This window comes from Prunus dulcis, chromosome 6 (assembly GCF_902201215.1).
Source record: "Prunus dulcis chromosome 6, ALMONDv2, whole genome shotgun sequence".
In the NCBI taxonomy this organism is placed as follows: domain Eukaryota; kingdom Viridiplantae; phylum Streptophyta; class Magnoliopsida; order Rosales; family Rosaceae; genus Prunus; species Prunus dulcis.
This window is the reverse complement of record NC_047655.1, coordinates 24,920,055-24,940,749: the sequence shown is the minus strand read 5'-3', so window position 1 is coordinate 24,940,749 and position 20,695 is coordinate 24,920,055. Positions and strand designations below refer to the sequence as shown.

At 37.0% G+C, this 20,695-nt stretch overlaps 5 protein-coding genes across 7 annotated transcripts; 2 read left to right on the top strand and 3 right to left on the bottom strand.

Annotated features, from left to right (window-relative positions):
- Window positions 1–61: 61 nt before the first annotated feature.
- On the bottom strand, window positions 62–2,369 carry LOC117630815 (protein SCO1 homolog 1, mitochondrial). The gene is made up of 7 exons (XM_034363603.1): window positions 2,155–2,369; window positions 1,800–1,973; window positions 1,629–1,719; window positions 1,110–1,322; window positions 874–963; window positions 639–771; window positions 62–316 (listed from the first exon to the last, which is right to left on the bottom strand). The coding sequence occupies exons 1-7, from the start codon at window positions 2,287–2,289 to the stop codon at window positions 205–207; spliced, it is 948 nt and encodes a 315-aa protein (XP_034219494.1). The 5' UTR covers window positions 2,290–2,369; the 3' UTR covers window positions 62–204.
- A 429-nt stretch (window positions 2,370–2,798) lies between these two features.
- LOC117631363 lies at window positions 2,799–5,238 on the bottom strand. Its single transcript, XM_034364474.1, has 5 exons — window positions 5,151–5,238; window positions 4,857–4,955; window positions 3,842–3,903; window positions 3,682–3,740; window positions 2,799–3,059 (listed from the first exon to the last, which is right to left on the bottom strand). The coding sequence occupies exons 2-5, from the start codon at window positions 4,934–4,936 to the stop codon at window positions 3,042–3,044; spliced, it is 219 nt and encodes a 72-aa protein (XP_034220365.1). The 5' UTR covers window positions 4,937–4,955; window positions 5,151–5,238; the 3' UTR covers window positions 2,799–3,041.
- A 1,416-nt stretch (window positions 5,239–6,654) lies between these two features.
- Window positions 6,655–8,832, bottom strand: LOC117631583 (protein trichome birefringence-like 3). The gene is made up of 6 exons (XM_034364819.1): window positions 8,474–8,832; window positions 8,126–8,369; window positions 7,862–8,033; window positions 7,568–7,767; window positions 7,311–7,469; window positions 6,655–7,164 (listed from the first exon to the last, which is right to left on the bottom strand). The coding sequence occupies exons 1-6, from the start codon at window positions 8,661–8,663 to the stop codon at window positions 6,831–6,833; spliced, it is 1,299 nt and encodes a 432-aa protein (XP_034220710.1). The 5' UTR covers window positions 8,664–8,832; the 3' UTR covers window positions 6,655–6,830.
- A 1,907-nt stretch (window positions 8,833–10,739) lies between these two features.
- Window positions 10,740–12,447, top strand: LOC117629513 (bifunctional monothiol glutaredoxin-S16, chloroplastic). Its single transcript, XM_034362018.1, has 2 exons — window positions 10,740–11,266; window positions 11,729–12,447. The coding sequence occupies exons 1-2, from the start codon at window positions 10,883–10,885 to the stop codon at window positions 12,230–12,232; spliced, it is 888 nt and encodes a 295-aa protein (XP_034217909.1). The 5' UTR covers window positions 10,740–10,882; the 3' UTR covers window positions 12,233–12,447.
- A 2,221-nt stretch (window positions 12,448–14,668) lies between these two features.
- Window positions 14,669–20,442, top strand: LOC117632108 (phosphoinositide phosphatase SAC8). 3 transcript variants are annotated; one of them, XM_034365510.1, is made up of 20 exons: window positions 14,679–15,109; window positions 15,194–15,274; window positions 15,398–15,525; window positions 15,645–15,736; window positions 15,933–15,990; window positions 16,491–16,547; window positions 16,630–16,663; window positions 16,855–16,935; window positions 17,034–17,140; window positions 17,648–17,734; window positions 17,844–17,921; window positions 18,248–18,312; window positions 18,570–18,668; window positions 18,770–18,869; window positions 18,977–19,085; window positions 19,183–19,255; window positions 19,344–19,437; window positions 19,544–19,618; window positions 19,990–20,056; window positions 20,166–20,442. In XM_034365510.1, exons 1-20 carry the CDS (start codon window positions 14,956–14,958, stop codon window positions 20,291–20,293), a joined length of 1,767 nt encoding a protein of 588 aa, XP_034221401.1. In that variant the 5' UTR covers window positions 14,679–14,955; the 3' UTR covers window positions 20,294–20,442. The 3 variants fall into 3 exon arrangements, 2 of the variants coding, with proteins under 2 accessions (XP_034221401.1, XP_034221403.1); XM_034365512.1 differs by having other exon boundaries at window positions 15,017–15,109; window positions 15,219–15,274; XR_004586429.1 differs by lacking the exons at window positions 19,183–19,255; window positions 19,344–19,437; window positions 19,544–19,618; window positions 19,990–20,056; window positions 20,166–20,442 and having other exon boundaries at window positions 14,669–15,109; window positions 18,762–18,869.
- Window positions 20,443–20,695: the final 253 nt, after the last annotated feature.

Below are 20,695 nucleotides of genomic sequence, written 5' to 3'. Positions count from 1 at the left end.
CTCTCTCTCTCTCTCTCTCTCTCTGTGAGAAAAATACAACGAAATTTAAAATTCAGACAAATTTCCTGAAAATTGTCACTCCATGAAAATGTCTTGGATTGAAATTAATTTCTCAAATATAAGTAGCTGCTCATCACATTCTCTTAAATTCAAAAGAAACCGTACAAATGTTATTCACTGGGAATGAAAGGGAAAACTATTCCTCTATTTCTTCTTGTACTGCTTGATCTCTTTCGTTATACCTTCAGCAAGTGAATCAACATCATTGTTCTTCCCAAAAAATTTAACAAATTCCATTTTGGGACTCATTAAGTACCTGCACAGAAATGGAATTCAACAAGTATCACGAGACCAACAGAGAAATGACTCGTATTAACAACGAAATGAACAAACGACCACACACAAGAAAAGTAGAAGACCTTATCAATATGTATAGCATATCTGTTCTACGAAACGCTATCGATCAGTAAGAATTCAGAACGCACTTAACAAATTTAAAGATTGGTTAAGGGACAGTTCAATTCATATAGCAGTGATATTTCACACTAGCACATGTCCACATAAGTAAGCTGCTTTTATGAATAGGAAAGAAGGAATCAATATGGTAAAAGAACATTTTGGAAAATGTTGATACATACATGACTATGGAATGGTCGACAAGATAATCTGAGTCTTCTTCTTGCGTCTTCATGTAATATACTCGATATGCACGAGCCACGCTCCGTATTTCATCCGAGCTACCAGTTAACCCGATCAGCTTTGGATGAAACTCTGAGACAGTTGAGAAAAAGATATCAGGTATGAACTTACATCATGTAATTTTTACTTATTACAACGAGATCTAGGGTAGCACACTAAAATCTTGACAAGCACCTTTGACATATTCACGGACTTGCTCAACGGTGTCCCTTTCAGGATCAACAGATATGAACAAGGGCACTATCTCAATCCCTCCTTTTTCCTCTGCAGACACAACAGAACATCAATGATATAAGGAATTGCACGCTTGAGAATACAAATAATAAAAGTAAAAGATCAGAAAATGGTAATACCAACTTCGGGAAAAGAAAGAAAGAGAAGGCAGATCCTCGTTCAAACATAGGACTCACTTATTTTATCAACTGCAGCAGCTAACTTCTGTAACTCATCTGGGCAGATATCAGGGCAGTGAGTGAAACCAAAGTATAGCAATGTCCATTTCCCCAAAAAATCTTTTTCAGTTACTCGCTTCCCGTCATGGTTGATAAGATTGAATGGACCTCCAATGGCAGCCTTTCCCACAGATGGTCCTTCCTTTACTTCCTTGGATGCTTTAAATATTTCTGCAGCAAAATAATGAGAGGAGTTAATCCTTGGGTGAACAGAGTATGTAACCATTTACGCACACAAGCAGCATCTTGTGAGTCAAAGCTGAAAGCATCCTTAGACAGAATGAAAGGAGTTAATTAACAGAGCAAAAGGCTACAAATTTAACATCAAAATCAGCATTGGCAGCATATTGATACACATGGCACATCAAACAGAGCATGGGGCAAGATTAAAAAGAGACACTGACAAAGTTGCAGACTCATGGACTTCAACTCCAACATGCAAGACTCACATACATCCAACTCACCATAGTAGTCTACCTTCTATATGTTGTCTCTTTTCCTTGTCGTAATAGAGTACAATTCCAGCTCCAGTTGCTACCAGCAGCAGAAAACTCAACCACGAAACCGGCTGCAAAAGGCAACCTCAAAAATCAACATTTCAATTACATTTTCACATTTGAATAAAAAGAACATGCGCTATACGATTACCCCTCCTCGAACAGATTTTCCAGCATTATTACTTTCATGTGATTCCCCAGACTTGTTCCCATCGCCAGAATTATCAGAATTTGCATTTTCTGAAGTTTTTGATTCTGGGTTTCCTTCATTTGCTGCAGTATTGGTTGTGGTTGAAAGAAAACATCTTCGATAAATCCCCAGCGACTGCGGTCCAAGCAGATGAACCAACAGAAAATGAAATAAGCTCCAGCTATTTCGATTTGAGAAGGAAAACGGGAATAAAGGAGAGGAAATTTTGAAACTTTACTAATTCTCTTCTCTAGAGCCAAATGGAGAAAGAACAGAAAAGAGTAGCAGAGATGATATACGATTGAAGAAGACGAACCTGTTGAAGGAGTGGAAGATGCCGATTTTGAAGAGACTCAGCGAGCCGTGGTGACGAAATCGGCAACCTGGATCGGACCAGAGAGCGGTTGACGTAACGAAGATGATTTACGGTCCTGGAAATGATAGTCGCCATGGATCGTAGCGGTGTGGAGAAAGCTAAACCCTTTTCCCTTTTCTGGTGAAGAATGCTAAAACCCCTTGCAAAGTTTTCTTTCTTTTCTTGTCAAATTTGATTTGCAATAGCGTTTGGAGGTTTATGTCCGTAACAGTGATAGTGGGCTTGCGGGCATGGTAACAAATTGATGGGCTTTCTTCTTCTTCTTCTTCCTTTTTTTTAAAAATTTTTTTGCGTTTTTTACCTCTCGCCGGGTGTAAACCGTGAAAATGCAAACCGATCCAAAACAACCGAATCAATCAAATTAATTCTTTCTGCCATTTTACATGTTTCTATTAGTTCACTGTAATACTTAATTATAATTTTATTTCTAAATTTGTATTGAATTTTGATATGTTTCATTCGATTCGTTGTAATATATCATTGGCTATCTTGCATGAACTACATAGAAAAATGTGGACGGCCTACTCTCACGTCAATATGCGAAGAATTTTGGAAATAGATGTTTGAGTTCACCATGCACAACATAAAAGGGGTAAAGCCGCGTAAAAGGGGTCTACTTAGCTTCTAACTCAGCTGCTGATTACAATATTGTAAAAGGTTTAGAATCACCAGAGTTTAAACAAGTTGGAAACTAACAACATGCTACGTGCATTCAAAAGCACATCTACGAAACACAAAACTTCTTTACGCTGGCGGAGAAAGAAAAAGCATTCCATTTCACCATATACAGATGCTGCAATAACAGGACCACAACCACCACCCAAGTATCAACGGTCTTTGAAAGACTGCAGCCAGGGACAAAAAAGTACAAGGCATTAGAAACAAATATTATATATATATAGAGTCCCGATCTCTTGGACCACAGGAGTCCAAGAGATTGTGGTCACCCACCGTTGGATATTAATCGAATGGTTCAAAAAAATTTCTTAAAAGGAGTGCAATAGTAAGTGAACCGTTGAATTTACATCCAATTTGTTTTGAATATCCAAAGATATCAAAGCCTTTCTAACTAGGAATACACATTTACCAATAATGTAAAATAGATGCATCATAATTGTTAATTATTGGTACTGTCATAATTTATCCCAAAGGAGAGTTATGATGATACGTTCTCTTTTTCTTAAGTTTTTCAATTTTCTTTTCAATTTTCTAATTTTATTTCATAAGATAAAAATTATGAAATAAATCCAGCTGTAAAAAAGAGTTTAATTTCTACTTTAAAATGGACACATGGCAATATTTGAATGGGAGTATCACAGGATTTGAAAAAAAAAAAAAAGAAACTTTGGGATTGCTAATGGTAAGTGACCACAAATCTCTTGGACCCTGTAGTTCAAGAGATCAGGACTATATATATATATTCTCAAATATTCAAAGGAAGCAAATTTTACAAGAAAGAAAACGTACATCCATGTTTCTAGATAAATCCTTCATCTGTTCAGCAAGTTGTTCCTTCTTCTTGGCAGCTGCATAAGCAAAATCATTGTAAAATAACATCACAACAATATACTCAAATGTGTAGTTGAGTGAGCAACTAATATTATTGAACAATACACCGCAACATTACCAATGCTTGAAATATCTTCAATCCTCTTTGACGTCCTCACAGCAAACCTCTGGAATGCACGGCTGAAAAGACCAGACAAATTTCATGTAAGAGATCAGTTCCATTACAAGCATAGCTCAAAGAATGCAGAACATAATTTTCAAGAAAGAAAAAGGCCCAATATCTTTGGTTTTTTAGTTTGTGCAGTCATCTCCACAATCATTACAAGCCTACACAGAGTCATCATAAGCATAGCACTATAAACAGAGTGATGACGGAGGAGTAAATCCGGTGCTGAGCAGGACTGATTACAGGTCTAAGTGACAACATTTCTCTTACAAGGGGGCACACATACATGCAAAAAAATAATGAAATTTATCTCACATAACTACGGTCATTGAGAGGGAGTTTAACAAATATTTCACAACGAATGAGCAAATCCATTGTGGTAGCGAATATTCCTCAAGGCCACAAAAAAAAAAAAGCTTTACTTAGAATGCTTCAGGATTCAAACCAGTATGCATCACCAGTATTGTAAATAGCATGCCCACATAGAATGCATCAAACCAGAAAGTAAAACAACAAGAAAAGAACAGTAAAATATAGAATCTTAAACTAAAACAACACCCAGAACTGTGGCAAAATATTCTCAACGCTCCAAATTAGAGGTTTTGAATTTGTTTCGCTTCTGGGAGCATACCAATCAGGAATTTAATGGCTTATTAAGAAGCTTTATTCACTAGCTCAATACTCATTAGCAGCGACAAAATGGAACAAATCACATATACAAGATCATAGAAAATCATAATACAACCATAAAAAAATGTTCTTTTGCGGGGAAAAATTTCCTCAAGCATCTAAATTTCCATAGCGCATAAGATTTTCGCGCCACAGCTGAAACAAGATTGAAGCTTTGAGATAATTTTGCTTCAAGGGAACGAGCCAATCGGGAACAAAGTGATGTCCGTGTGGCCAGAGAAAGAAGCTTTCAACAAATCAAAAGCTAATCAAATAGGATTATAGGATCGAGAGGCACCTGTTGGCAAGGCTATTAACCAGAACCTCATTGACGAGGTAGGAGACAACTCTGTTCATGAAATTCGCACCTCCCGCCATGGTTGTATATTGTCGTTGCCTAATCAGAGAGAGAAAAATCGGACCCAAAAAATAAATTCAGAGAGAGAAAATTAACTGGTTCACAGAAAAGAGGCGCGATATTTGACTAAACCCTAACCGCAAACCTCAGCTTTGATCTTTAAAGATAATGAGTGAGATTTAAATCCCAAAGATGATTAGAGACTGAGAGAACCCTAATTGTTAGAATTTTTACCTGAACAGCGTTGGTGATCAGAAAATGTCGTAGTTTCTCGAATCTCCCAGAAACAACAACGGTTAGGTGGCTTTGATTTCGTTGAGCCTCCAAATATAGCGATACAGTAAAGAAAAATCTTCTAGTAGGGCTTTCGGCTGGGTTGCACTGCTCACAACATTGGGCCTAAATGTAGGGCCCACATTCTTGGGCTGGATTTAAGGCCCACATGCTTGGGCTGGATTTTAAGTCCCACATGCTTGGGCTAGATTTTAAGGCCCACAGGCTTGGGCTGGACTGGTACTCTAGAGACCGACGGATGGATGCGGGGTCGCACGGCGATGTTCATGTAGATAATACTGTCGATCGGAATTCATGTATGCATGTACGATTGTTCTTAGGGCATTTTTGGAAGTTGATGTAGACATATTGTTAATGGTAATTTATATAGAGTGCTGCTAAACGAACCTTAAAATTAGCTGAGTACACCCTACTACCAAACTATTTATTGAATTACTAATTTATCCTAATATAAAATGACCAACAATGATATATTGAATTGTGAAACAAATAAAATTTTAATAAGTACACCTTACTCACTATATTCAACCCTTATCAAACATAGAAAAATCTTCGTATTGCTTGGTGCTTACGAATAACGCAACGAATACTAGTTTAAGATTGATATTACGAAATTAAAGATTTTGATGAAACCCAAAATCTGAAAAGAGGGTACAGATTCTTGTAAAAAGAGAAATTTGGTTTAGGATTGGTATTAGAGTGTTGTACTAGGGCTATTTTTGGTAGTTAAATAGGGTGTACTTAGTTAATTTTACATTTTTATTAAATATTAAGGTTAACTTAGATTATAAGGTGTACTCAGTTAATTTTAGGATTCGTTTAGCAGTACACTTCATGTATGCATGTAAGTTCTTAGGGCATGTTTGTAAGTGCAATTAAAATTCCTAGAGACACTTTCACATAACCAAAAATGTTTGACATAAAAAGGTGAAAGTGTTTCCATGTTATAAAAGGGTTTAGGGTTTGGGGAGAAGCGTGTGGAAATGCTTTATGGAAGAAGCAACTATTCAAAAAAACACTTTTTGTAAACACTTGGATTTTTATTTAAAATTTCAACATGCTTCTAATAAAAATGGCTTACGAACAAAAATGCTTTCTAGAGTAGAGAAGCATTTTCAAATGGGCTCTTTATCGAGTTAAGAGATCCTTTGATGTATTCACTCATTTGTTTTTCTTCTTTTTTTCCTTTCTGTTATTAACTCATTGGGTTTCACTGTTTATTGTTGTGAAACAAGATTTGGCGGGCAATCTACTTGGCCAACAAACAACCTACGGAAATTCAACCAGAAAGCTGAACGAGTACTTTCATGCTAAGCACACACCTCTTATTTACCTGTTCCCTTTGCTCTGCTAAGTCCTCCAGGCTCACAAATATGATGCATGTTTTGTTGATGAATTTTAAAAAATGGCTATATTGTAGCTGTTATGTTTACCAAAACAGAGCTGACAACAAAGACCACACTAACAAGTTGCTTCAGCAGCTTGGCTGTACAATTCAATTCAAATACAATGTAAACAAATGAAACAAGAATTCATATTGAACAGCAAGAAGTTATGCGTGGTGGTACTTTTAATTGATACCTCTCTCGTTGTTGCTTAACAAACATGAAACATGTATGGCTACAAATGTGCCAAAAATATTTGGTTCCATGTATCTGGAACTCCTGGAAGACACCAATGTATGCAATCTGAATTGTGCAGCACATCAGCTTTTTGCTCATCTGTTAGTACTTTGCCTCCGGTCTCGGTGTAAACTTTTGTGTGAGCATCAACTCTGTGATTTGACATCTGGGTTACGTTCAGGACTGAAACAGGAACTTTCATTCTCTTCAACACTTCAGCCACGACGCGCATGACCCTCTTGTCTGAACCAGTTCCCCAGAACCCCTTCTTCAAGAATGGCTTTGTCTCATTGAAGCATCTCATCCCTTCTGGGTTGTCCCAGTCTGCACTTCTGCAAATTACAAATTTGACTTGTTACGTTTGGTTTTGGGTTTTTTTTGTTTTTTGTTTTTGGTTACGCTAATAAGTTTGTGTGTGCGTGTGAGAGAGAGAGAGAGAGAGAGAGAGAGAGAGAGAGAGAGAGAGAGAGAGAAAGACCTCATGTGTGTAGGGGACATGGTAGTGAAAAAGACTCGAGTTTTGTTGGGATTGACATTTGAGTCAACCCAGTTGGCCCATGTTTTCAATGCTATTCTGTAGGCAGCTGGTGCTTCTAGTTCTTCATACCCTTCTTCCCCATTTGGAAATGAGCCCCAGCTGTGTTCAAATTACACATTGCTTGCCAATCAATCTTAAATGGCAAAAACAAAATGCCAATACTTCAAAAAATTTCTTTGGTTGATTGAGAAACTTACTATGATTTGATGGTATAGCCGCTCATCCACCATACATAAGTATTGAACACAAGGATATCAACTCCTTCCCAGTGTTTGGCATGCTTGGCAATTGAATCCACTTTTAGTATTCTTTCCTTCGGATTTCCTATTATATGGAGGTCAGAATTCGACTCAACCAGAAATGGAGCCCAGTAGAATTCAATACTAGCATTATATTCCTGAACATGGAAACATTTCATTACTTAGCTTGAAATCGTAGACATTAAGAATGGCCATTCAATTCTTGGATTGAAAGCTAAGAACTATATATACCTTGGCTTTGAAGACTGTATGAGCGCGCCCTCGTCGAATGGACTTTTGGTCCTCAGGTATGATGAATTCAACCATGCAGACCAAAGATTGCCATTGACCTCTTTGCAAAGAATCCCCAACAAACAATAGCCTCTTGCCCCTAAGTTTCTCAAGAGTAACTTCTGGATCAAATCTACATATAAAGTTATCAAAGATAATTGTTAGGTAAACAGAACTTCATGCAGAAGTATATCTGTGATTTGACATGAATTGTAACTTGTCAACCTTGGCAAGGTGCAGTCTTCTATCTGCCATTCCCAGTGAAGATAGTCAGAATCCGGCCGTCCATTCTTGTGACAAGAAACTTGCCTGTCAAGATATGGGCAGCTTCTGTCTGTGTAAAGAGGCTTGATAGAACGGTTGAACACCCACTTTCCATTCTCAACACTGCACTCCTCCGGGTCAAACACAAATCTATCATCTACTACAGAACCGTCTATCTTATCCTCTGTAGCATTTCTATGATCATCTGTTAGATATATACACAAAATTAATTAGAAAGAATTATTGGTGGAAATTTCAACATGGAAAAAATAAAATCAATAATTAGAATAGGAACAGCAGGAGACTTACCATTTTTTATGACAGAACCTCTTTTAGAACAGGACTTAATCTTGAAAAAAGGGTTTGAAGAAAGAAGTATACTAATTCTTTCAGTGTAAAGAAGACTGACGAAGGCAATAGTGCAGAGCATGATAATTGGGAAATGTAACTTTCCTCTAAAGGCCTTCATTGTGCCTGAAGTGGAAGGTGCTAAGCTCATTGCAGTGGAGAGTGGAGAGTGGAGAAGCTTGATTGTGGGTTAAGAAAGATAAAAGGAGGATATATGCACTGGTGTGCAACAGAATGATGAGGACTTAGTGAGAGGTTTTTATTTTTTTGAGAAATATTTAATGGGTTTTTGAGTAGGAGTAAAGCTAAAGCCATGTATTGGGTGGGTTGGGAAATTACTTTTTAAAAAGTATTTGATGGAGGCGAGGCTAGTGGGGTGGAAAGTTGCAAGGCTAACATCCTGGGTTCCTTGTGTCATCTGCATATAGTGGAAGCTATATGATCTTCCAACAACTGTGCCATTGCTTTCATATACATAAACACTTCAGAATCTTTATTAGGTGGGAAAAGCTCTTTAATTTTTCTACAAAGGGTAATAAATCACTCTCTCTCTCTCTCTCTCTCTCTCTTATGACTTGACTTCTTTCTAGGACATCATTTCAAAATAGATAGATATAACATAATATGCAGTAAAACCCTGACCCTTATGAAAAATTGGTATCTGTTGAAGGCAAGTATCAGTTCAAAATGGTTGACAGTTGAACTATGTACAGGCTGGAGCCTCCAGCCCAGTGCAAGATTTGTAAAATACTAAAACGTGGTGCAAATTTCATAAGCCATTCCCATCCCCAACAAATATTAACCCACCCCTGCCCGCTATGTCCTTGAAACTTGGTGCAGTATTAGCCCAGTCCAAGCTCTCTATTATAATGAACCAATCAAAAACATCATGACCACCCCAATATAAATTCATGATTCCGTCCTGGCAGTTGACCCCAATATGTAGACTCAAGTTGGGTCAATTCCTACAAGTCTGAAAACTACGTACCTTGAATTGTATAAAGACTGCATGTCTCTATACTCTGCTGCTTCTAAATATTCAACAGCGAAAACAACAAATGCCTTTTTGATGGTTCTTTTTGAAATATTTCATTTTCAGGTTGTTAAGGTGTTTTCATAGAAATGATGAGAGCATGCTGCTGAGGTATACAGTATTGTACTGATTTATAGATTGTTGCAGCAGTATATCAGCAACCACATATCTGCTCTTGTACATCATCATTGCTTTTCAATCCAAGCCACTTCAACTTATAGAGGCCCAGATGGTTGAGGTTTGCATAAATGGTTTTCTGGTTGTTTTTATGCAGTTGATATGGACATGGTAACCCCTAGATGAAGCAATTTCAAACCAAATAAATAGAAATTGAATTGGGTGAGTCTGAAACTGATTGACCAACCTGAAGATCCTGACAGAACAAAAAAATGGAAAAACAGATACCAAAAGATATTCAATTGGGTTTGTAGTTTAAAATAAATGCAAAGAACATGAATTTTTTTTTCTTTCCTTTTTTGAGTTTTTTGACTGATGAAGAAGTCTAAAGCAAATCTACTTGAATTTTGGGGAGAGGACAAGTTGTGGATGTTATGATGCTGTTTGCTTGGAAAATTGATCCAGCCTAACATTACATCATGTTCGTGTGCGACAACAGTCCTTTCATATCATCTATCATTGCGTTTGCGTAGCATTTTAGAATTTGAAGTTGGCTGCAATTTTACTCCAAACCTTTCATATGATTGTGCATTTATTAAATAATTATCATTTTTTTCATAGCATCAACTTGAAAAGTCAATCATTTGCATAGACCCCCAACCTACCTAGGAGGAGTAGGAGTATATTATATCCTTCTTTAGGCCTTTGCAAGACAATTTTGCTGCAACATTCTTTTGCCATTTTATTTCAAATGGATCATAACTAAAATTGTTCCTAAGAACTATAATTGACATGAAATTTCTTTTTTCGAATACTAGTCGAACCCAATAAATAAAGTAACAACTTTTTGTTAGGGATCATTTTTATTGGAGAAATAATTTCACTGATTCGAATATCGTTCGAACTCAAAACATATTGACCTTTAATTGTATCACAAAACCAACAAGCTACAAGTGAACATTTTCTATGAAATCTTCTTTTCAAAATTGGAATTAATCTCATCCTTTACTTCCATAAATGTGACTTTGCTCATGGCTCAATGCTTAAATCTAATTCCTTTTGGTCAATAGCCCAATTTCATTGGATTGGGTATTCAAACCCAACCTACCATCTAGGGGGCAAACTGTCGGGTCGGGTCAGAAATAACATCCGTTTTCAATATATCTGAGCTCTAACCAGAAGCATCTTCCCGACCTCCTCCACTCTCACTCAATCTGAAAATGGCCACAATCATCCAGCTCTCTCCAATTCACACGCCCTCTCTCCGCATATTCTCTTCTCATTCTTCCCAAAATATCCCTAGCCTCTCATTCTATTTACCAGCCAAAGCCCTCACCTTTCCCTCCATTTCTCTCAAACCCTACACCACAGCCAAGCCTCGCGCTTTGGTTGTCACTTCGGCTGTTAAGAGCCTCTCAGAGACCGAGCTGGTCCCCGTGCCCGCGGAGGCTGATGAAATCGCTGGAAAATTGCCGGCGGATACCGGAGTCTACGCCGTTTTCGACCAGAACGGTGAGCTTCAGTTCGTTGGCTTATCGAGGAACATAGCGGCAAGTGTTCTCACTCACCGGAAATCTTTGCCGGAGCTATGCTACTCCGTCAAGGTATGAACTTTTTTCTGGTCCTACTCATTTGTTACTAAAGGTTCATTTTTGGTGCCCAAAATCTGTGTTTGTTTTGTGGTTTTTTTCCTTCTTCGGTTACATGTTTGATTTTTGTTTCAACTCTAAAAAATGTATTTAAAAAAAAAAAGTTTGATTCAAGGGTTGAATTGAATTTATAGTGAACTGAACAGTTCAATTCAATTAACTCCAATAGCATACCAAAAGAAATTAATGAAAAGGAGGTGCTAGCAGCCTAGCAATGCCTAAATTGATGAAATAAATGATGCACCTTTAGAATTTAAGTATAATGAGATTAAGCCATAATCCAGGTTATTATTTATTTGTCTGGGTAAGGCATACTCTGGTGAAAACAGTGTCAATTACTACAAAGTTGAAATTAGTATATGAATAATGAACTCTATGATATTACTCTGCTAATAGTGTGATTAAATTGTTCTGTAGGTTGGGGTAGTAGATGAACCAGATAGGGCTGTCCTAACGCAAGCTTGGAAATCATGGATGGAAGAACACATAAAAGCTACTGGGAAGGTCCCTCCAGGTAATGAATCAGGCAATGCCACCTGGGTCCGACAGCCACCGAGGAAGAAGCCTGATCTCCGGCTAACACCCGGTCGCCATGTGCAGCTGACAGTGCCATTGGAGGAACTGGTTGACCGGTTGGTGAAGGAGAACAAGGTCGTGGCCTTTATCAAGGGTTCGAGAAGTGCCCCATTGTGTGGTTTCTCGCAGAGGGTTGTTGGCATTCTTGAAAACCAAGGGGTGGATTATGAGAGTGTAGATGTGCTTGATGAAGAGTATAATTCTGGATTGAGGGAGACTCTGAAGAAGTATAGCAACTGGCCTACATTTCCACAGATATTTGTGAATGGAGAACTGCTTGGGGGTTGTGATATTCTAACCTCCATGCAAGAGAAGGGTGAGCTTGCCGGTGTGTTTAAAAAGTGAATTGTTCAAGTATTTTTGGTGTCTATGTAGATGGCATAGTTGAGCAGGGATGTAATATTGAAACTTGTACCAGAGTGATTAAGTGTAGGCAGTGTATTTAGATTTAGCCTTGTAATTCTTAAGCTCCATCTATTTGGATAGAAAAAATAAATGGTTCAAGTTGGGTGAAGGAAATTTGATTTTGTGGGAATGAAAAGTTGCCTGTGAATCTCTCATATTGGTTTGGTCTGCTCTCTTTCTGTTTTGGTTCTTGGCTTCTTTAGTAGCAAAGGCCCTTATTTCTTGCTCGATCTGTACTTCATACATGGCGCGGAATGACCTGAAAGCAACTTCGAAGGGAAACTTAGAAGAACTGAGCTACCCCATGTTGGTTCATTTGTGGAGTTAATATAACTCAAAAGGTTCAAAGCATGCTTGTACTCAAAATTGCAAAACTGCGTAATTTGTTGAGAAGAACTTATGTGTAATGGGGATTTCATTGCGACGGTATCCCAAGTCTATCACGCATTGACATGTCGGAAAGTTAAAACACATGACAATGGGTGATTGACTCGAAATAGCGCAATAGTAGTATCCTAGTTAAGTGTTTCTCCAATTTTCTTTAGGAGCAGTTATTGGCACTTTAAAAAAGTTATCTGTACCCAAACCCAACGCAACACAAGTAATCTGTACCAAACCCAACGCAACACTGAATATATTTCCATGTTTCATGTTAAGCCAAACTTTCTCACAAGATTAAGAAACAGCAAATCCAATTAACCTAATTAACAAATAAATCCAACAATTACCACTTCGAGGACTTTGTATAGGTATGCATTCCGTAATTCCAATCAAACATCTTCCTATTGCTACTAGCACAGAATGCAATGTGATATTTGGATGTTTTATGTTTACTTCTTGAGCCATTAGGATTCATTATTTTATTTGCTGGAATTTGGTATCTGCAACAAATTCTCTTGTCTTTCTCTTCCACTTATTTCTCTCTAATTTGGTATATGGACTTAACTTTTATCTTTTAAAATAAAATTAGAAAAATAAAAAAGAAAGAAAGAAAGAATTTTCCAACAACCCTTCGTCCCCAACCCAAACACCCATAACCCCCAACCTGTGCCACCCTTCTCCTTGCACTTCCTCTTCAAAATCAGATGCTCAGCAGACAATTCACCTTAGAATCTGATTTTGAACCCAAGTCTTTTATTAGCCAAATCAAATTGAAGAAGATTGTCCTCCAATTGATGGGCTCTGATCACAATGGCAGCACCTTGGGTTACTTGGGCACAGCCTAGCATCCACAAATCCCAAACACAACACATCTTTGTGCACTTGCACCATTGAATTTGCTACAAACACATCCTCTAGTACACTCTCACTCTACAACACAAAATCAATGAAAGGCACAGCCGATGTGGATTGAGTTGAAGCATACTCTGAAAGGCGCTACAAACGCCACCCTAGGAATTTGAGCATGGAGTAGCTTCAGAAATGCAAGGGGTTGACAGGAAGAGCAAGGGAGACGGGTGGCGCAAGTTTAAGTTGGAGACGGAGGGTTGGAAAATTCTTTAATTTTCTTTTTTAAGACTTTTCTAATTTTATTTTAAAAGATAAAAGTTAAGTAAGTCCAGCTATAAGAAAGTAATTAATTTATTTTTAAAAATGGACACATTTCGAAATTTGAATGGGAGTATCATACGCTGACGTGATACATCCGTACTATTCTATAATTTCTCCAGACGATGGCTTTGCTTTCTTTCCTATTCCACGAATTAGAATGAAATTTACCCAAAATAAATAAATAGGCTATATATAAACAAACCCAAGTCATAATAATCTTATACACCTAATAGTTTTAAAAACTTGCCAAATAGCTTCCAAATTACGCACTTGAAGTTCAAACCAAAAAGAAGAATATTATTATATATTTTGGGAATTTGCTTTAATTTTTTATTATTTTTTAAAATTAAAGTAAAGAAAAAAAAAGATCTTTGTATAGCTGAGCGGCTATACTCCTTAAATATAAATATAATAATATATTTAAGGAGTATAGCCGATCGGCTGTACTTTTTTATTATAATGATATAGTATAGCCGCACGCTACACTATTTAAAAAAAATTTAAAAAAAAAACCTACCACAGTATAGCGCGGCTATATCCCTTAAATATAATAATATAATTAAGAATTATAGCCGAGCGGCTGTACTCTTGAAGGCAGTCCATCTCCTGTTTCCAAGTTTTACTCAACCCACATAAAGGAAAAAGGTTCAGAGTACGTGTACGCAATGCTAAGTGTTTTTGCTTGCACAATAGTATATATCTTTCATTTTCAGCGCACTGACTCTTTGACGCGACCCAGATGTTGCCACGTCATCCACTCCTGTCACCTCGAGCTCGAGCATATGTTGTAACTGATTACGGTACAGTTGTACGTAGAGAATCATTGCTCTTGCAGAAACGCAACAAACCAAGCATCTCACAGCTGCCCCTGAGCCGATAAATTACAAAATTATGATTTTGTTCCCTCAATTGTCTCCAAATCCCTGAACAATCACAAAGTCATTAGGGGCAATAACGTCTTTGAATACATTTCATCGTCTTCGACATTGGTTATCAGCTGAAGCCTGAAACAGGCGAGGAGTCTGTCAATTGGATATTTCCAAATTGGCAACCACCATTTTTTTCTTCGATCAATATAGAACGATAATTCTAGAGTTATTGTGTTTGCGGAAATGGACGGTGGATCTTGTCCTAGAGGTAAATTCAAGCTCTACGAGCTGTTAGAATTGCAAGAGTTTCAGGACAAGTTCGTGATCAAATCCGTCGAGGCTCCAGATCAAGGCTTCTCTATCGACCGCCGTGACGGGACCATTGAACCACTTAATGGTATAAATTTTTTAGCTTTGTTGATGGAATTTCAATTTTTTCTAATTGTTCTGAATTTATGTGCTTGTTGTTTATTATTATAAGGTGATTCTTCTTCTTCTTCTGCAAGACCAACCAAAACCTCTACGATATATGGTGTGGCGGGAACCATCAGATTGCTTGCAGGTAGTTAATTGCTTGGCAGATTTTGTGTATTGGATTTTGTTTTGAAAACTTGCATCTTGAATTTCAGCTTGAGCTATTTAGATGCAATGATGTTTCTTTGAATAATTCATGTATTTGGTGCAGGAAATTATGTACTTGTAATAACTTCGAGGACCGAAGTTGGGGCATTTCTTGGTTTCCCTGTTTACCGAGTAACCTCTATGAAGTTTCTGTCCTGCAATGAGGTTTTGAAGAATTCAACTCTTCAAGAGGTGAAGTTTTTTATATTATTTTTACTTCTTTTAATTGATAATACAAAGCTAATTTGAGCGTCTCTTGGGATTTTTAAAGTTTTGAGTCTTGTCTGAAAGCTTCTGATGTCTTTGTGCAGAAAAAGGATGAGGCTTACTTCATGGCTCTGTTGAAAACAGTCCAATCAACTCCAGGGCTGTACTTTTCTTACCAAACAGATATTACATTAAAGTAAATTCTTATACCTAGCGTTCAAACACAATTTAAAAGTTTTCATACCTGTTAGGGTGCTGTTTGAGTAGATTACGCTGTTTTCATCATTATTCTGTGATTACATTCAGACGTGTATCATGTAAGTTTATGCTTCTTTTTGGTTAAGTATCATGTCAATTTACGCTAATTACACATATTTGATAATTTCTACCAGTTTTCAAAGAAGACATAAGTTAATGGAAGGATGGATGGCCAAACCAATGTGGAAGCAGGTTAGTTGGAAACATGGAGTATTTGGTTTATCTTGAACTGATTATTTTCTGGAAGTAATCCATGTCAGATATATCAGGTGCATATAAGCTATTGTCCCATATATGTAACGTGATGGATATTAGGCCACGGGTTTAGTTTACAGGTATTCTCAACTCTATCTAAGTGAGAGGGAAAAAAAGGAAAAGAAAGGCTAGCTGGCATAGAACCAAGAGGAGAGCTTTGAGAGAAGGAAACTAGAAAGAATAGAAGAAAAAAGAGAAAGGGATAGAACAGAGATGAAGGGGGAAATGCTTGGTCATAAACCAAGAAGTGAATTTTAAGAGATGGAAGAAAGAGAAGGAGATAGAGGAGAGAAATGTTACTTTTCATGGATATTTTCCACTCTTTTTCTTATGCTATTTTTAGCCCCTGTCAAATGTTTTTCTCATTTACAATATGATCTATAATTACTAATTGCTTGGTCAGGAGTTTGAGCTTTTAATTTTGTTTTTGTTTCCAGGCCGACCCTCGATTTGTTTGGAACAGAAATCTTTTGGACGAACTTATTGAGTATAAGGTTACACAGACATTTCCAAAAGTTGTCAGTTCTTCAAACTCAGAAAACTTTTCGCTGATTCACATTTATTCTCTCGTGGCAGCTTGATGGGTTCATTATTCCTATACTACAAGGAAATATCCTGAAGCTACTGATTCCTTATGTCTATTACTTAAGATTTCTCTCTCTCTCTCTCTCTCTCTCTCTCTCTCTCTCTCTCTGTGTGCATGCATATCTGCTCCCATGTAAGGGGGATGAAGATTCTGAAATTAGGTTTGTAATATATTCAATTGGGGAATGGTATGGTATTTCTTTAACCTACATTTAAGCTTCCAGGCTGCACAGCTTAAGCTAAAAGGCTCACCTGCCACACTTATGATATTCTCAAGGAGATGTACCCGACGTCTAGGTACAATTTTATAGAGATGATTGATTCTTGTAGACTTTGTGTCTGTATCAACTAGTTATAAAAGATCTAAGCATGAGATACTATAATGTGGTCACCAGGCACAAGAATGTGGAGAAGAGGAGCTAACCTTGAAGGAGATGTAGCTAATTTTATTGAAACTGAGCAGTTGGTGGAGTGTGAAGGTTTCAGGTCCTCATTATTGCAGGTAATCCCAATTTGGAGGTTCAGAAAATAATTGTGTGCTTAGGGAATAGTATTAGCAGTTCTGTAACTGAATATGTTAATTTACGTTATGTTCCTAAGTTTAGTAGGGCATCAGCTTATATCTTGGGCTCATTACACACATGATCAACTAAGTTGGCTGAGGACGAAACTTTTTGGAAAAGTATAATCAGTGCTCCTTGTTGATCTGAGCAATATCATAATGGTAGAACTTTTTTTTCTTTTCTAATCTTTATGAACTGGCCCTCACATGAGCAAAACAAATGTATAGTTTAACAAGGACGGATTCATATTTCCAATTTTTGTGCATCTAGACACTTCTAGATAAAGTACTTTCTAAACGGCATAAGCTGTTTCACAATCAATCCTTAGATTGATAGTAGACGGGAGGTTTTGAGCATTTATTGTCATCATTTAATATGAGAAGACTTATTTCCTTTTTCTAAAAATTTAAAAAAAACATGCATTATACTTTTTCATATGTTTTCAGATTCGAGGTTCAATTCCACTTCTTTGGGAGCAAATTGTTGACTTGAGCTATAAACCACAACTTAAAGTTATTGATCATGAGCAGACGGTAAATTTTGTCCAATATGCAACTCCACCCCTCCTTTCTCATTTCTTCTGGCTTCATGGTGCAGCTCCCTTGTTAGAGTTGTGTTTTGAATTTTCCCATCTATCTGCAGTCAAATGTTGTGGAGCGCCATTTCTTTGATCTTTTCCAAAGATATGGAGAGATAATAGCTGTAGACCTAACCGATAAAGTAAGGGTTTCTTCTCTTTTACATTATACTTTGAAAGAATAAATCTTCCACACTAATTTAGCTTCACCGTTAAGCTACTATATCTGTGAAGAGGAAGAATTTGGCCAGCTGAAAAGATTACAAATTTTGTTCGTAAGACATAATCACCATTGTGGCTCCAGGATTTGCTGAATATGACAGTTTTTTTTTTACTTATTTTTATTTTTAAATTCTAGTTATATGTGCTGCACAAGTTTGACCTCCTTTTAGTTTAACTGTTATGCAAGATTTATGTTGTTTCATATGTTTCCGGTTTATATACCAATTTCCATTTATTTTATCTGTAGCATGGTGATGAAGGTCAACTAAGCATGGCATTTTCTGCCGAAGCACAAAATCTGCCAAATGTGAGGTGACAATTTGCACTTTTATGTCTGTAATTATGTGGATCCCCAACTGAGTCACTCTCCCACTTCAAGTAGATTCCTTTTTTGTTATTCTGTTAAGGATTGCAGTTTACGTATTCAAGCCTCCATTTTGTCATTATCTTCACCCATTGGCTACTAATTATATCACTAGCTTAATGTGTCTGTTTTTCTTGTTATAAATAATCTATCGTCTGGAATTGAGATTTTGTTTTTGACTTAATAGTTTTTGTGTTTATTGCAGATATGTTTCATTTGACTTTCATCATGTATGTGGGAACTCAAACTTTGAAAACCTAAAGCTTCTATATGAGCAAATCTCGGAGCAATTTGAAAAGCAAGGGTAATGAAAGCGTAATATCAGATTGAATTAACTATGCCCATATCCAGGTATGCTGGCTCTCTGTAATACTGTTTTTAATCATTACTATTCCAGCGGAGCAGATACTTACTCATAGATGCGAAAGGAAGCATACTGGAGGAGCAGAAAGGGATTGTCAGATCTAACTGCATTGATTGCCTTGATAGGACGAATGTTACTCAGGTTTATACGAGAATTATCTAGTGTAATTGCTTTTCATGATTAGTACTGGCCATGATTAAAATGAGCTTTAATATTTTTTACTGCTTCCTCCAAATCTTATTATGCAGAGTTACTTGGCTCAGAAGTCTCTAGATGCACAGTTGCAGAGGATTGGAGTGCTTGATTCTTCTGAATGCATTTCTATGTTTGCTGAAGATTATCAAAAATTTAGAGCATGTATGGAATTCTTATTATATTATATCCCATATTCCATAATGAGTCAGACGATGTCTGTAGTTATTTTTTAGCCTCATACTGAACTCTGTTGCTTTAGTGTGGGCTGAGCAAGGTGATGAGATAAGCCTCGAATATGCTGGGACTTATGCCCTGAAAGGGGACCTGGTTAGGTGCGTTCAACTTATACTATAATTTTCAAGAATTATGGTAACTATGTATATCCTTTTTGTATCATACACTGGGTCCACATTACTGCAGATATGGAAAACAGACATTTGGAGGAATACTGAAAGATGGGATGAGTGCTCTTTCAAGATATTATTTGAATAATTTTCATGATGGTATTCGGCAGGTAATCTGCCTGCCTCTATCTTTCTCAATATGGAATATCACTTCTGTATAGAAGAGAGTAACTGCTAGTTAATCGTAGTTGCTTAAATAGTTTCAAATGTGTTCAGGATGCTATGGATCTTATTAGTGGCCGCTATACAGTTAGAAGGGATAGTTCACCATTCCAGACTGATTCTTTTTCTGTAAGTATATGTGATCTTTCTGAGAAATTTTAGTTCCCGAATAATTTTGTTGTCCATTTTCAGCTCTTTACAATTTGTTATTCAAGTCTTGCAACATTCAGTATAACAAGACAATCTTTTCGTTTCATCTTCATATTAACTCATCACTTTACGGTGAAGGTAGCGATGTTCAGATTCTCATTTTGTCTGTTTGCACGCTTCCCCTTATTTTATGTTTCGATTCTCCTTTTGTTTACTAAATTACCAAAGCATAAAAAAGGTAGGAAGGAGTGTATTAGCTGAGGCCTGCATGCCATTTGATTGTTGTTGCCACTTTTAAGATGGCTTATTGAATTTATAGTCAAGTTTTAATGGAAGTACAAATATTGCAGTATCTACCGGTGGCATCAGCTTTGTTAATTGGAGGTTTGACGCTGACATCTGTAACATTTCAGCAAGGTATTGATGTTCTTTCATTTCTGTCTGTAATCTTTATTACAATGGAATCTGTGTGCGAGTTTTATTCTATGTTCACTAAGACATGAAAAAATTTACATCCTATTCGCAGCGGGGCGAAATGCGCAGCAATTTATGTCTTCTGTGCTTTGGGCTGGGGTGGCTGCTGGAGTAGCGGCAGTGGTGAAAGCTAATGGAAGGCAATTCTGTTCTAGGCCTCGCTTGTGCAGACTTGTTTAACAACATCATTGTGAACTTCTTCAAATGGATAGTTTTGGAAAATGTTGGAAAATGTATTACTATGTTACTGTTGTTTTAAACCTTGTAATTCATGAGATATATATACAAGTTGATTGCAAGCGGTTTATGGTTAAACGTAATTTAAGTTACTTAAAAACTTGTTCAGGTCTACTTCTCTTTGCAGCCGCCAAAGTACTCAATACATTTGGACATGAGTTGTTGCTCAAATGGGTTAGGGAAGGGTGGAGAAGTGGCATATTTGAGATTCAAATACATTTACTCAATAAGTACAATTTTAAAATTCATCTAAGTAGATGTCATTTCTAAAATTCCAAAAGGCGACAATTTTAAAACAACTAGGTAAAATTTAATCATCAATCCCACTGCTATTGCCACCACCCC

Excerpts from the sequence above, each read along its gene's own strand:
- LOC117630815 (XM_034363603.1), bottom strand. The coding sequence starts at position 2,289 with ATGGCGACTATCATTTCCAGGACCGTAAATCATCTTCGTTACGTCAAC. Across the intron at positions 1,323-1,628 it reads AAAGAGACAACATATAGAAG|AAATATTTAAAGCATCCAAG; the intron begins GTAGACTACTAT and ends ATTTTGCTGCAG. Across the intron at positions 964-1,109 it reads TGCTGCAGTTGATAAAATAA|AGGAAAAAGGAGGGATTGAG; the intron begins GTGAGTCCTATG and ends TTGTGTCTGCAG.
- LOC117631363 (XM_034364474.1), bottom strand. The coding sequence starts at position 4,936 with ATGGCGGGAGGTGCGAATTTCATGAACAGAGTTGTCTCCTACCTCGTC. Across the intron at positions 3,904-4,856 it reads GTTAATAGCCTTGCCAACAG|CCGTGCATTCCAGAGGTTTG; the intron begins GTGCCTCTCGAT and ends TGGTCTTTTCAG. Across the intron at positions 3,741-3,841 it reads TGAAGATATTTCAAGCATTG|CTGCCAAGAAGAAGGAACAA; the intron begins GTAATGTTGCGG and ends TTGCTTATGCAG.
- LOC117631583 (XM_034364819.1), bottom strand. The coding sequence starts at position 8,663 with ATGAGCTTAGCACCTTCCACTTCAGGCACAATGAAGGCCTTTAGAGGA. Across the intron at positions 8,034-8,125 it reads GAAGACTGCACCTTGCCAAG|ATTTGATCCAGAAGTTACTC; the intron begins GTTGACAAGTTA and ends CTTTATATGTAG. Across the intron at positions 7,165-7,310 it reads ATGTCCCCTACACACATGAG|AAGTGCAGACTGGGACAACC; the intron begins GTCTTTCTCTCT and ends TGTAATTTGCAG.
- LOC117629513 (XM_034362018.1), top strand. The coding sequence starts at position 10,883 with ATGGCCACAATCATCCAGCTCTCTCCAATTCACACGCCCTCTCTCCGC. Across the intron at positions 11,267-11,728 it reads AGCTATGCTACTCCGTCAAG|GTTGGGGTAGTAGATGAACC; the intron begins GTATGAACTTTT and ends ATTGTTCTGTAG.
- LOC117632108 (XM_034365510.1), top strand. The coding sequence starts at position 14,956 with ATGGACGGTGGATCTTGTCCTAGAGGTAAATTCAAGCTCTACGAGCTG. Across the intron at positions 18,669-18,769 it reads GAGCAATTTGAAAAGCAAGG|ATACTTACTCATAGATGCGA; the intron begins GTAATGAAAGCG and ends CCAGCGGAGCAG. Across the intron at positions 18,870-18,976 it reads ATAGGACGAATGTTACTCAG|AGTTACTTGGCTCAGAAGTC; the intron begins GTTTATACGAGA and ends CTTATTATGCAG.